Below are 15,616 nucleotides of genomic sequence, written 5' to 3'. Positions count from 1 at the left end.
AAATATGAATTATATTCTGGGAGATTTTAAGCATTTAAAGGGAAGCTTGAGTCCCTAACATCATAATTTTTTTCCATTGAAAAATCCCCCAGACTTTCAGATGATTAAGTTCATTGGAAAAACCCCATAGTTTGATTATTGTCAAAAGATCAATAAAGTTCAAATATAATTTTATCAACGTTATTGGGCCACAAATGGCGACACCACTTAATTTGATGCTTCTGAACAAATTCACAGCCCTTTACATTTCTGTATAATCTCCTGAAACCAGTTTGGAATATTAACATGGATTTAACTTATATTTTTACTCAAGTAGACGTAAAAATAAAAGGAATTAAATGGAGCGCGTGTTGCAGTTTTACTTAAAATGTGTTTTTTTTTTTGTTTTTTTTTCATGTAGTGAAGTAGCCAACCTGTGGTGGGTAGAATAGCCATACATTTAATTTAAGTAAGAGTACTGATAACTCATTGGTACGGAAGAGGATCAGGGCCACTGAAAGAATAAAAAAAGTGATTTTAAAACTGATTTTAAATATTATTTCAGTTTAATATGGGAAAAACGTCAGAATTCTTAGACTTAGACAGATTTTATTTGCCATTTTATTTACACAAGTGTAAAACAAAAAGAAATTTCATTTGAAAACAGCTCTCTGAACAATTTATTCTTTTTTTAAAGTGCAGCCTTGAAAAACAGTTAAATATATATATATTTAAAAACTGTAATATAAACATATGACTGTAAATTTACAGTTCTTCTTTTAATTCTGAGATTAAAGTGAGAATTCTGAGAAAAAAGTCAGAAATTATACTGAGATATGATTTAAAAATCAGTTCACTTTTTTTTTTATTTTAGTGGCACTAATCCCCTTCCGTACATTAGAATATTAGGCTACCCCAGTAAAGTTAGAAAGTATGGTGGGGTAAAGTACTTTGTTTTCAAAAAGTTACTCATATAAATGTAACTAAGTAGATCCAACTAGTTACAACCCACTTGTTTCTCCCTGTTTGTTCATTTATCATTTTAAGTTGTCTTGTTTCATTATTTTTTTTTACATTAATGACATCTAGGAATAAATACGCTAAATAGTAAATTTACTTTTTTGACTGTAATACCTTTTTGTGTTGCTCTATTTGGTGGCAGCCTTGGACAACAATCATTTCGTCATTGAGCAGCAAACTCCATTTCCCATGATCCTCTGCTGGACTCCGCAGTGATGTGGGGTGTGGTGGTTGAATGAGTGTGTCTCTGGGTGTGTGTGTGTGTGTTTTTCACACAGGAATGAAGCTCCGTCTCCTCTCAGATCCGCTTCAGAGCATCTTTCAGCGGGGGGACTGGAAGATGCAGACATCGGTATGTGGCGCTCCTGCAGGATTTCTGGATTCATGACGACCGGAGGAAGATGTATGAATTGATTTGTGTCATTCCTGGCGTTATTGGACATTTCTTTCTTTCCGCCGTGTGAATGTGAACGTATAATGGAGCTTCAATGCAAAGCTTGAGAATCATTGACCGACAGTTCGTGGACAATAAGCAAATGAAATCAGAGCGAGGGGGGGTCGCATCATTTGCAATGGTAATTTTTTTCATCTCTATTTTTAGCTACAATTTCTTCTCTGTGTGGTGACATGACCAAGAAGCCATGCTGAATATGTTATTCTTCATTTTTTTATGATATGCAATTCAAAGAGAGCTGTCATAGAATCTGGATAAAATATTAAAGCCTTATTCATTTAAAATTGTCTAATTTCAAAGAAGTCATGTCCAAGAACAAGAGCAGTGAGTCAGTGAAGGTGGTAGTTCGATGCCGTCCGTTGAACCGCAAAGAGGAATCCATTGGTCCTGCTGGGGGGATTGTGCAAATGGATCTGCGGCTTGGACAGGTGATCCTCAGAAACCCCCGGGCTCCACCAAGCGAGCCCCAAAAAACATTCACATTTGATGCGGTGTACGACTCAAGCTCTAAACAGCGAGACCTCTATGATGAAAGCGTCCGGCCGTTGATAGATTCGGTTCTTGCAGGGTTCAATGGCACCATCTTTGCCTACGGGCAGACCGGAACTGGGAAAACATACACCATGCAGGGGGTGTGGCTGGACCCGGAGAAGCAAGGTGTGATCCCTAATGCTTTTGACCACATATTCACGCACATCTCCCGCTCACAATCTGACAAGCAGTACCTGGTGCGAGCCTCCTACCTAGAGATTTACAGAGAAGAGATCCGTGATCTCCTTGACCCCAACCACGGCAACACCAGAGGACTGGAGCTCAGAGAAAGTCCAGAGACAGGAGTGTATGTTCAAGATCTCACGTCATGCGTGTGCAAAAGCATCAAGGAGATAGAGGAGGTAATGAATGTTGGTAATCAGGCGCGAGCAGTTGGGGCAACAGACATGAATGAACATTCGTCCAGGTCCCACGCCTTGTTTCTGATCACAGTGGAATGCAGCCAGCCGGGACCAGATGGGAGGAAGCATATCCGAGTTGGACGCCTAAACCTGGTCGACCTGGCTGGCAGTGAGAGGCAAGCCAAGACTGGGGTCCAGGGAGACCGTCTTAAAGAAGCTGCTAAGATCAACCTGTCTCTATCAGCTCTAGGGAACGTGATCTCAGCTTTAGCAGATGGACGTAGTGGCCATGTGCCGTATAGGGACTCCAAGCTGACCCGACTGTTGCAGGACTCTTTGGGTGGTAATGCAAAGACTGTCATGGTTGCAACTCTTGGTCCTGCCCCCCAGCATTACGAAGAGACTCTGACCACCCTTCGTTATGCCAACCGTGCAAAGAACATCCAGAACCAGCCCAGAGTCAACGAGGACCCCAAAGATGCTCTGCTCCGTGAGTTCCAGAAGGAGATCGCTCGTCTCAGGGCCCAGCTCAACCACAGGAGGTGGAGGAGCAAACAGAAAAAGGAGCAGATGGACGATGAGGCTTGGGAAAGAGATGGGAATGAAGAGGAGGAAGATGAGGAGGAGGTTGAGGAAGAGGAAGCAGAACAGTTTGCAAAGCTAGAAGAACAGAGGTTAGAGAAAGAGAATGAGGCCATCAGAGATGATCGATTCCTGTTGGCAGGGGAAAAGCAGAAGCTCCTGGGGGAAAACGAGAAGATGATGGGGGATCTGAGGAAGAGACAGGAAGCCACTGAACAGCTTACTGCCAGATACAAGGTGAGTCTAACCATGAAAATTGGCTCTTTTTCACTCTTGCCTTTCATCCAAAATTAAAGCATTCTTTTTCATAAAAATTAGTTGGATATTGAGCGTTATCTTCATACAAGCCATTTTCTTCTAGTTTCAGGGTTACAATTTAACTCTTCCCATTCTCAAGCATTTAGGACATGGGGAAAACATGATAATGTTATGACATAAATGTGTAGTTAGCAATGTATTTCTGCTAAGAAAAAAAAGATAAAATACATTATATCCATCTCCAAATAAGATTTTTTACTCAAAAGATTGCTGGTGGACCACATTTGCTCTGGTTAAACCCCCATATTAAAACAACAAAGACCAACTTACCTGCTGTTTTTAAAATCTAAAACCTTTAAAGTTACATTCAGCAACTACTTTCACAAAAAAAAATTATAGTTTTGCGACTTGAATGTAATGCACTTGAATAGTTAGGTTACTTTTTTTAGGGTTAAAGCGAGGTGGCCATGGGATGCAGCTACCCTGCAAATACATACATACCCAACATGACACACAAACACAGGAAACACAGGCAAAGTAAATGAAATGTAAAAGAGAGATGCTGAAATCATAGAAAATTAAGAGGAACAAGCTGCAAAAAGCTGCAGATGTGAAGCCCGTTGGAAACACGTAAACAATGTAAGAAGGAAAGCAAAAGCAAGTAAAGAAAAGCTGCAAAATAGTGTTGCATAATCGAAATGCTCCAGGTCATTCAGGAGACACGATCACCTACTCATATGGGTCCACACCCTTAGTAAAGCCATAAACATGACGCAAAGAGAGATTTTTTTTAATTTATACAAAGGAAACTATACTTTTATTTTTTCCCCTCCAACTGTCCTTAGACAGCATACCATTTATGCTTTTTTTTTTAGTTTTTCGGGTCTGTACATATAAGTTCCTTGTAATTTCTACGTGTCTGGATTAGTGGATACTTGTTGAGGACCCAAATGGAGACCCGAAAAGGCAGAAATAATTTATTGAACATTTTAATGTAGAAGTAAAAATACAGGAGCTATAATCTGGAACCAACAGGAAACGCAGGAAACAAAAATAAGGAGACGTGAGGGAGGAATAATCCAGAGGAATGATAAGAATCCAGCAAAACATTAACTGCAGAGGAAGAGCATATACGCTAAAAAAGAACAATGAATGGAGTATTCAACTGATTGGAAGCAGGTGGGAACAGGAGGAACTAGAAGGGAACTAGAGGAAAGGAGACTGACACAAGGGGACAACCGAGAGTAAACTAGAATTACATAAGTGCTCAAATAAAAGCAGAAAACAACTAGAATGACGCAAAATGGAAATTAAACCAATGACCCGGAAAACACAGAATTGCATAAATCAAAGTGTAACTAAAAACTCAAAATAAAACTTAAACAGAACCAAAAACTCCAGAAAGGATAGAATGATGACACTATGGGCTGGTCTCATTTGAGTTGACGATGGTCTGTTTTTTTTTCCTTTTCAGCATTTTTCTGTTGCATCTGCTTTTATAAGCATCAATTACATTTTTGCAAAACGTTGCACTTTGCTGCTCTCCTAGAAATGTTTTTGTGTGATTTTTTTTTGTTTTGTTTTTACTACTTTAATTTTAGTCTTTGCAGTACTTTTTGTATGTGCTGTAGATTTGTGTATTTGCATCACTTTTGCACCCCCTGGCCACCATATAAAGCAGTTCTTAGCGAGAAGCAGGGTACATCACGGACATGTCACGTCCATCACAAGGCGTCACACAGGTGAAATTATCATGTACACACAGACTCGTCCCTAAAGGGCAATTTAAAACCAAATGTCACGGTCAAGTTTGTGGAATTTGGGAAGGAAACAGAGAAAAACGAGGCAGGAATTGGGAGAACAGGTGGAAAGACCCCTGGCTGGGATGGAGAAATTATGGCTGTGGGGCAACAACTCCAACATGCAGCCAAAAAAAAAAACAAATTTAACTAGGCCTTTTATTTACTGTGGAGACTATAATTGGTATTTTTTTTCAGTCTGAAGCTGTTAAATCCTCGATTCTTAAGAAAGCAGTTCACTTTGCCATTCAGATGCATGCCACAATCACACACAGCAAAGACTGAGCCAGAGCTGCATTAATCACTCGTTCTGACTCATAGGGCATATCCAATAAATAAGTCACTCGTGCAGGAAGACCGAGTCACTGAGCTCTATAATCCTGTCGCTGCAGCCTCAACCGACCAACATGAAACACTGCAGGATCATCTTACTGAGTTGCCTGAGGTGATGAGAGGAGGGAAGAAAGTTTTACTTTCAAGAGTTTTAATGATGTGGGTTCCACGTTTCTTCTACCCCATTGCTACCTTGTGTATTCTTTATCAAATGAGAAATGTTTTACGATTATTTGCTGTTGCAATTTGCTATCTGTACAAAAGAGCTTTCAGCTATTACCAGAACTGACTCAATCTATTTTGCTTTGAGAGATACCACTCAGTGTGGATGTTGAGCCTGGTTGCTTCAGGAGAAATCAAAAAACCCTCACAGAGTTATTTTTATTGCTTTAAAAAGGTTTAAAGTTGCCCCAAAGACCCAAAAGACAACATGCGTTGACTAAATCGGACCCAGAGTTATTCAAACTGCACTGAGGTTATCTTTTTCTTGCTTTCTGCATTTTATATTTGAGCAAAACAGCTGATATAAGTAAAATAATCGAACTGATTGGTTTGATACCTTAATTGATTTAAATTATTTACTCTGCAATACTCATATTTCAACCTGTCATGTTATTCCTCAGAGGAAAACGTTTATAGGTTTTAGAGATACTTAGTTAAAAATGTTTAGACTCTCAGACAACATGATTCACTGGGCAGCTCCTAAGCGATGACAATCAGAGATCAACCCAGTGGTGGAAGCTGATTAAGGGAAGAAGTATTTCCTGCCTTTGATGCATGCATCTTTTCTTTTAGCCACTAGATTTTAGACCTGCGTGATTAAACAAATATATAAAGTATATCGGTGCTTTTAGCCATAAAGTGATTGAGCTAAAAGAACCAAGAAATAATGTTTCATATGGTGCTTTTTTTCCTAATGTGTTCCATCTTTAAAGGTAAATAGACTAATTAGAGCGATTAATCAGTTATTTAATGTACCACTAAAGCAAACAAAAACAAAATTATGAAAAAATAGACATTTTCCAGATGTACTGTACATTAAAGCCGCAATTAGGTCTCCATTTATAATCTTCATGCCTTATTTATTACTAGGTTCACCTTCTAAGGCTGGTTTTAATTGAGTTTGATGAGGTTTAAATAAACCACCAATCACTGATCATTCTCTAGAGGTTTTTATTTTTTGTTGTTGTCATTTTTAACCAATGAGACAGGAGTTGCTGGGCGGAGAGAGACTTTAGGTCATACCAAGCTCAAAATAACCAATTAGTGTTAAGATCAGATGTAATGCAGCAGCATTTACTCCCTCTGCTTTCCTTTAGACTCTCAGCAAGCAAATGTAGGTCAGAAACTGTGAATCTCTGTTGGCTCAGCTGGTTGTTCCATCTGCGTGTTACAGTACGGTGTGCTGTTGGTCCAACTGCTGTGAAACCCCATTAATGCTCTGAGGTCATACTACAAGCAAGACAACATAAAGCATCACAGGTTTAGACCTGATGATTCAATATTGTTCACACAATATTCATTTATACACTGCTTATTCAGATAAATTCAACGCAGAAAATCAGTAAATCCTTCCAACAAAAGTCAGTTAGTTAAAGGTTAACTTTAGAATAGTTTTATATTTTATATTGACCAAACATCACCTTACACAAGAAAATTAGAAAGCAATAAATATTAACTATTAGCTGGAAAATCATCAAATCTTTTTACTGGAATCACCAAAGGACAGCAATGATTGCATTTTCCTCTAAATATGGATTATAAAGCTCCAGTTATCAATAATTAGCCTAGAGACAGGGACGGCAGGTTAAACAATCACAACTGTTTTATGGGCTGATAGCAATTTAATCTGGCGAATAAACCATCTTTGATTAATAATGACTTTGAAAACAAAACATCTTCTTTGTGACACATGTACAATTTATAAATATCACATTACAACTGTGTTAAACATGTATTTGACTGTACTTAGTTTTTTACTTTCATGATTTTTGATTTCTTTTAAGTGGTCCTGAAAAGAGAACCACTGCATTTAAAAAAAAATCTCTGTTGTTATTGACATTTCCTACATTTTTGAGTCATCTGTGATATCTTTTTAATTTAAGTGCATTTATTACAAACGTTCTCCTCTTGACTGGGTGCATTTTGCTCCGTCAGGTTTATTACATAGTCGTATAGCACTAGGACTGTAGTGGTTAAAGCCAAAATTTAAAAGGAGAAACATCAAAGTCCAAAGGATAATATGAAAGAGAGTGTAAATAAGAATTTTCATTCCAGACTTCATGTTTATTTCAGTATGATCTTTACCCAGACAGCAACTTTTCCAACTTATTTTGTATTTTAGTGGATCATTCTTGTCCTCGTCATATTAACCTTCCTTGCTGTCATATTTAATGTTGTTCAACAAAGGAGATGAGAAGGTGTTTAAACTTCCAGTAGAAGCAAAACTGCACAGATTTATTGACTGAATCATTAATTTACACATTGTCTCACCAATAATCAAATCTTTTTACACAATTGCGTCTCTTGTTTAAGATTTGTTGGGTCTTTTTGATGTTAGATGAAGTTTTACAGATGCATTTCTGTCTATATGTCTTATGATTTATAATCCTACTTTTTCCCTCCGAACTAAACAGTTAAATCAGCATTTAATTGGCCTATTACTGTATCAGTGTTGCTGTAAAACATTTGTGTGTCACTGCAGCTGCTTCTCAGAGTTTCATGCTGAGCAGCAGCTTCTTATCAGGAAGCTTCTCTCACTGACTCCTCAACTGGACTATTCTTAGATCCAATTTCTGGGTCAAAATGGCAGGCATGTCTTTGCTTTTTCTCTGTACCTCTCACTAGAGACTTTTTTTCCCCTACTTCTTTAATCAATAGTAGAAAATGTTTTTTCTTTGTAATGTTCCAATGAACTATGGAGGTATTGAAATTTAGCTGACAAAGTTCTCTCGTTGCAACCTGATAGGTTATACTATTAAATGGTGATGAAAAAGATTTTTCTTAGGGATGCACGATATTGGGATTTTGGCCGATATCCGATATGCCGATATTTTAAAACTCATGTAGCCGATAACCGATACCGATGTTAAAGCTGGACAAAAATAAGTAGTCATTGAAAATAGCAGTTTTGTTATCCATTTCTGACACTTTGAAAAATAATATACTCAAATATATTTTCATATGCTGATATCAAATTGATTTTTAAATAAATTTTACTTTCAAAATCTCGTGAAATTTCATCGTTCTGTTACAAACTCTTGTGATATTTTGCAAGTTCTTGTGAGATTTTGTTAGTAAAATAGAGCGATACCGCGTCAATATATCAACATATAAAAATATGGCAAAATTTCGTGAATTTTCGGGGGATTTCGTAGCATAATGATGACATATAGCAATATTTCATTAGTAAAAGAGATTGATATGGTGTTTTTAAATGGCAATATATCAGCATATGAAGATATTGTGATATTTTAATGTATTAATATTTTTTCCCTCGTCTTTAGAAGTTTTTAAGTCTGTAAAAAAGAAGTTTTTGAGGAAGAAGTAGTAGTATTTTTTTTTAGACTTTAGAAACTCAGAAGCTGATCAAATATCGGGTTAAATATCGGTGGGGTGGCCGATGTCCGATATTCAGTTTTAAGGCCGATACAGGCCGATACCGATAGGGGGCCGATTATATCGTGCATCCCTAATTTTTCTAAATAATATATATTCATATACTGTAAAAATACCTTTTACGACTCAAACTGGCTCTTGTAATATTCTGAAAAGTAGCCTGACAAAACTTTCAAGCTTTATAAAGTTGATTTGCCAAAAGTTCACTTTTACCATTAGTGCAGGAGGCAAAGGTCTAAGTCAGTTGAAAAATTCAGGGAATTAACTTTTCATACAAAAAAAGGAATCTAATAAAAAGATAAAAAAAATGAAATTAAAATATTTTTGGCTAAAGTCTGTAGTTGGAAACTCTGTGAGTACTGCTTTCTTGAAGCCCAATATGATAAACATTTGTTCTCAGACGCTTAAAACACAGAATGGCTGTTGAAGGAAATCAGTGTTCTGCCCATATTAGGTAATTCCTGCACCAACAATGACTATGACTACTAGGATGTCTCTATGTGAAATCTGCTAGTTTTGTTTTCTGCAAAGTTGGGATTTCCAGAATAACATCAAGGTAGTTATTGAAGGAAAACCTTAAATCTCACTTGAAGTTTCTAATGCATCATACAGGAGATGCTGTAGGAAAACTTGACTGCATTAGAGACTGTTTAATGTTTGTGATAATGTGGATAGAGCTAAATATAGGGAAATCCCGAGGGAAAACAACTTGGGTGGAGGTTCATGTTCCAGCAGGACAATGACCCTCATCAAACAGATTTACAATAAAAAAATTCTAAGGTCAAAGCACATTCATGTGTTACAATGGCCCAAACAAATCATTGTAAACTTTTAGAATTCTTTTTCCTATTTAATGTAATGTTTTACATGTTTTCCTTTGATTTTAGCTTCTGTAAAGCAACTGTCCTTGTTTTGTACTTAATAATCATAATATATCATAATATCTTGTGGAGTGTGCGGCTAAAAAAGGGAGGAAACAAAGATGCCACTTAAAATTGCCAGCTAGATTAGGAGTAAAAAAGCACAGCCAGCGTCTAAAGAAACACTTTAAAATCCATTAAAAAAAGCAAAAATAAAAAGTGAAGACAGATAGCACAAGATATTTGCTGGATTATTTTATATGTTTATATTTTTGCAATGAAAAAATCCGCTTCTAAACAGTTTAACCGTTTTTACAGCAACTCTACAGTGCAAACATACACTATCATACTCAGCTGGATAGAGGAATGGTGTTTCCTGTTTATATGGCTGCCATCCTGTGAAATGAGAGTGGGAAGAAGGATGGAGACAGAGAGGCCTGAAACTGAAGGTTACAGTGTGGGGGAGGTTGAAAACAGAGCTCATCTCTGCTCTCATTTTCTCAGCATACAGGCCTGCATAGTCTGAAATATTGATGAATCGGCCCACTGTGTGTCCGTGTATGAGTACAGATGAAGTCAGTGTGGGGCATTTTTCATTGTAGCAAAAAGCAGAACTGCTGGAATCACTGCATGTTGATATGAATTATTAAGATTTACAAAGCATGCACACATAGACAGTTAGTTATACAATGTTAGACTCAATATTTTTTTTATTTTTTCATGAATTATCACATGGTTTCCACATATTTCCATGTTTGCATGTTAGGGAAACTAAGAGGAAGTGGTTGAGTATCTTCAGCAGATTGCATTTTTCACCAGATCTCTTGCATTTGTTTGTGAGCAGTTGTCTTACCCTGAGCAACATAAATGAGATTTGAGGCTTTAAGCTGCAGCTGCTTAAGTGGTTCTGCATCGATCAGGATGAATAAGAGATTCTGGGAGACATCCATATTTGCTTTTTTCTCTCTCCTTTCATACCTGCTCCTTCTCTGTTCCTTTTTTCCTTTCTGCCATCTGTATAAGAGACCTGTTGTCGTCACATGATATTTATAGCCTGACCACTCCAGGCGGGATCCAACATCCTTGGGATTGGCTGGCTTGATGCGGATGAGCCAGTTCTGTATGCATCACTTCCCATTCTCTTTACTTTCCCCTGTCAGGAAACGGATCAGTTACAGCTGAAAGGTTTTTCATTGTGGACTTAGGCGCAGATTATGTGTCCACAAACAAGCTTCTGCATGCACAGACTTCGTTATCAGTTCTTCGTCCTGGAATTAAAATTTTCTACAGTTTTAAGAGTTGATCAAATTAATGGGACTAATAAAATAAAGAATATTTTATGATTTCTAAAGCTATCAAACCACCAGTCCTAATAAAAGAAAAGGAACAAATTTCAAACATAAAAACAGCAAAATGAAGGTGAACAGAATTTTAATTAGAAGTCCTGATGAGCTATTATAGGTTTTGTCACCTTTCTTTATAAGAGGATTTTAGTATATTAACTGTTTTTGTGGCTTTTTTTTGTCAATATAGCCTTAAACTATTTTTTTGTAATTGTTATCGACTCTTCTGTCTTTGTTGATCCTTGTTTTTGAAGCCTTTCCCCTCTGCTGGATTCTTCCTTCTCACATTCAATGCTTGCACCCTCATTGTTCTATTTTAATTGGATGTTACTGCAAACAAAGCTTTCTACAGTGCAAAAATGTGATTTGCATTATGACAGTGTTGCATGACCCCAGTGAAGATCACACAGTGGATCTTTTCTTCCATGAATGAAGCTCAAATCTGAAACTATGCACCTTCTCAAGTGCTGACTTACAGAATATTCCCCGCCTGCATATGAGGAATGTGGCTGGGTTGTTAGGAACATTAAAGGAACATAGGAAGCAAAAACTAGGGGGAAATCCCTGCCATAATTCAGGCCTCTAATGACGCTTAAAGAATATGTAGGAACACAAAGAGTGTCACACACACTGAACACAAAGACAGCTTGAAACAAAGAGGCTTTCTGTGTTGCCTCCTTCCTGAATGACATCACTGTACTCAGCTGCAGTTTATTTGTGCTTTTCTGTTTTGATTTTAAAAGGACAATGTATGTATGTGTAAGTTAAGAGGAAAGTAGCAGCAGCAAACATCAGAAACTCTGTGTCTTTCTGTTTTTAGTTCTGGAAGAAGCAGGGACCAAATGTCCATCGCCTTTGCCATATTTTGCTCTTAATTTTCTTCCTATTCTATTTTATTTCAACTTATTGAGTATCCAATTTCTGAGTTCTTACTCTTCCCAATTTCACCCTTCAGCAACAACATGTAACTATATCTAATTTGGGGAGAATTAGCTGCAGGGTTTGAGCTCAGCAGGTGTTTAATTGCTGTGGAGATGATTTAATCAGAAGCTTGAATCCTTTTTTCTTATTTTCACAAATTCAAAGTAAAACTGTTTTTTCCCCCCAGCGATACAGCATCCTATATAAATATCCCGGCCACTTGAAGGTATTTACCTTTTGATGAGTTACATCCAAACTGGCTAGGATGGATGTTTTCAAATAGAAATCTGCAGCATGTATTTGTTATCCACCTCATTTATTCTAAAACACCAATTTAACATCTTACTGATTGTCTTTATCCAATGGTTTAATAATCTATCTGCTCATCCAATAAGTGAAATAATCTCTACTGTTCTGTGAGGTTTGTTTTTATTATACATTAGTGAACAAACAGCATTAAAAGTAGGGCTGCAACTCACTATTTTTCTACTTGATTAATCTTCCAATTCCTTAATTTATCAATCTATGGATAATCGGATGGCAGAAGATTTTACACAGAATTTAAACCATGTGAAACTAAAACGATGCCTTTTGTGAATTTCTGGATAGAGTATATAATGGAAAAAAAAACTGTTTTTCTTCTTAAACACAAAATGTTTATCTATTTTTCACACTTTTGGTACAATACCAGCTTTGGGTGTGTTTCTCTTTCAGCTAAGCATCCTTTAGAGGCTCTATACTCAACAATTGATCTATTATTAAATTAGTTGACGAGTATCTCAATATCTGATTAATAACAAGTGATCTGAATAATTGTTTCAGTCCTATTTAAAAGACAGAAATGAAGTTATGGAGAAGTTTAAAGCAGGTTTTGGTTAAAAAACACAATATTCTAGGCTTTTAACACCTCGTGAAACTCAGTTCAATCCATCATCTAAACATAAAAGCCCAAGGCACAGCTATTAACATGCTAACATATGACTGTTTATTTAAACTGACAAGCCAAGAAAGAGGTTCAATCAAAGAGGCAGCAAAGATGTCTATAGTAACTCTGGAGGAGGGTATGCAGAGATCCATAACTTTGGCAGGAGAAAGTAGAACAACAGCTTTTAGTTTAACATACTGGAAATCTGATCTGAATGAAAGACCTGCAAGAGAGCTTCCATAATAATCAGAATTTGTAGGGGGGGTTGTGCTGCATCAAAGCGAAAACAGAGTTTTAATTGGCGTGATTCACAGATCTCAATTTCGATTTCAGAGGGTAAAATGAAAAAAGATTAAAGAAACACACACTTAGTCGAAGGAAAAGCAGTACATTCTGATCTTACAGGAAAAAATAGAATACACAGGGAATAAAATGCAAGAAAAAAAAACGAAGAAAAAAAAATGCACAAAGTATCCTATGGGGAGGTGATGACAAAAACAAGCTCAAGTAAATAAAATAGAACCACCAACGTATTATCATTCTTGAAGGAATTCAGTTTAGCAGGTGCAGGAAAGTTGGCTGAGTTAATTAACAGGTGAAGATAATTACAGAGTAAAAGTAGAAAAACTGTAAGAGGCTGCAGAAACGGAGACTAAACAATGCACATTCTGCTTCTTCTTTAAAAATCATACAAAACCCCATTGTTGGTTTATAAAATAAAAATACCAGAGAATGCATTTAGGTCGTGACAAAAAGCTAATAAATGTTCAAGAGGTATGAATCATTTTGCACGGCATATTTTACTGTTGCTTATTCAGACCCACTTCTAAAGCACGTCTACCGCCTGCAGCTCTTAGCTTGAGCAGAGCTCAGCTTGTTCTGTTTTGTCGTCGTAATGATGTTGAGCTGACAGCTCGCAGATCCATCAGCAGAGCGGTTTTGCTGATGGCAGCTTCAAGCTCTCACAAGGACGCAAATGTTAAACATCTACATGAACTCAGTTTGACCTCAAAGAGACTGAAAGGCCTTTTCAGGCTCTTTTATAATTGTATTGTCGTTTAAATTACTGCTAGAGTTTGGATTTAGTTAAACATTAATGATTAAAATAAAAGCAAATAATCGATTTTAGAGATAAGAATTCTTTTTTTTCTCATTAATTCCTGATTTTTTTGAACACAGCCTATTATCAGCCTTTAACTGGATTTAATTTGTTTGGATAATTTCTTTTATTGGGTAGATTATCTTATTGCTTTTTTATTTTTAATGGTTTAAGTATAGTAGTTCTATTGATGTTTCTATAAGCGATAATTAGCACTATATTATAATATGCAAAAATAAATATTTGGGATTTCTTTTTCAGATTTGGACTATAGTGAATTTTGTAATCAATTAATCACCAAAAATAAAATAAAAATGTTTCGTAATCTATAATACCTTTTTTTTTTTTTCTTAAAACTATTAATTTTATTAATAGATACATACAGTTTATCTTTTAACATCTTGTATTCTTTGTTAGATAAATATAATACTTTTAAAATGTATTTTATAGTAAAATACCTGCAAATAGCCATTTATCTTTATTTCACCATATCATATTAAAACTCTTCGCCTTATATTAGACAAGTATGTTACTTAACAAAGTCCATTTATACATAAAGTTTACCCTAAATTGTTTTACATGTTGTTTAACTTTTCAGGCAATGGAAAGCAAGCTGCTTGTTGGAGGGAAGAACATAATAGATCACACCAATGAGCAACAGAAGATTCTAGAGATGAAAAGGCAGGAGATCGCTGAGCAGGTACGCCGCTATTTGTTGTTTTATTTTATTTTCAGATAGTTTGTTTCATGCTGCATATTTAAGAAATGTATTTACTTGTAAATACAGCTTAAACATTCAAGTCAAAGATTGCTTATCTGCTTTCAGACACGCAGAGAGAGAGAGATGCAGCAGCAGATGTTGATCCAGGATGAGGAGACAGTGGAGCTGAGGGAAACTTTCACGTCTCTTCAACAAGAGGTCGAGGTTAAGACAAAGAAACTCAAGAAGGTAATCATCAGTGCAACCTAGTTTTTATTCAAAATGACCAAGGCCTGATGTAAAATGATGTTACCTTTAGATGTTTCCTGCCATCCTGCTTCTTCTTTTTCTCTTGTCTTCAATGTCTTAGATCATACTTTTTCAATCTTTCGGTCACTTATAGGCAGTAAATGATTAAATAACTCTTTTAGACTATGATGGTATTAATTTGTCATGAGTTATATAATTTTTTTCCTCCAACACTTACCTTCAAAGCGAAGCCGCCTCCCACCACTTTAGTACCACAGATTCACTGAAGTCGCCATATCAAGCGACTTTCAAAGGTTTAGCAAAGTCAGAGACCTGAGGCCAAACAACTGATCTTCACAAGTTTGACACTAGCTAAAAAAGTGAAAGTAGTCTATTATCGCCTCATTAGATTCTCACAGATAGATAAAAAGGTATAATATTCAGTGCAGCAGCCATGTTTACTCTGAGACAAATTTACATTTAGTATATGTCTACTTAAAGTTCTTGATTAATACGTTGAATCACAGTTGAAAAGGATGGATGGATGGATGGATGGATGGATGGATGGATGGATGGATGGATG

The 15,616-nt window shown here is 36.4% G+C and overlaps 1 protein-coding gene across 1 annotated transcript in view; it reads left to right on the top strand.

Annotated features, from left to right (window-relative positions):
• The first annotated feature begins 1,269 nt into the window (after positions 1-1,269).
• kif3c (kinesin family member 3C) overlaps positions 1,270-15,616 on the top strand; it is a 23,281-nt gene continuing 8,934 nt past the window's right edge. The window contains exons 1-3 of the mRNA XM_015371757.1: positions 1,270-3,165; positions 14,683-14,784; positions 14,911-15,033. Coding sequence (XP_015227243.1) covers positions 1,759-3,165; positions 14,683-14,784; positions 14,911-15,033 — 1,632 coding nt within the window. The 5' untranslated portion in view covers positions 1,270-1,758. The remainder of the gene's footprint in view (positions 3,166-14,682; positions 14,785-14,910; positions 15,034-15,616) is intronic.

The sequence above is a fragment of the Cyprinodon variegatus genome, unplaced genomic scaffold (genome assembly GCF_000732505.1).
Source record: "Cyprinodon variegatus isolate N-32 unplaced genomic scaffold, C_variegatus-1.0 Scaffold64, whole genome shotgun sequence".
Classification (NCBI taxonomy): Eukaryota; Metazoa; Chordata; class Actinopteri; order Cyprinodontiformes; family Cyprinodontidae; genus Cyprinodon; species Cyprinodon variegatus.
Note: the sequence above shows the minus strand (reverse complement) of the source record. Positions and strands in the feature narration are given on the sequence as shown.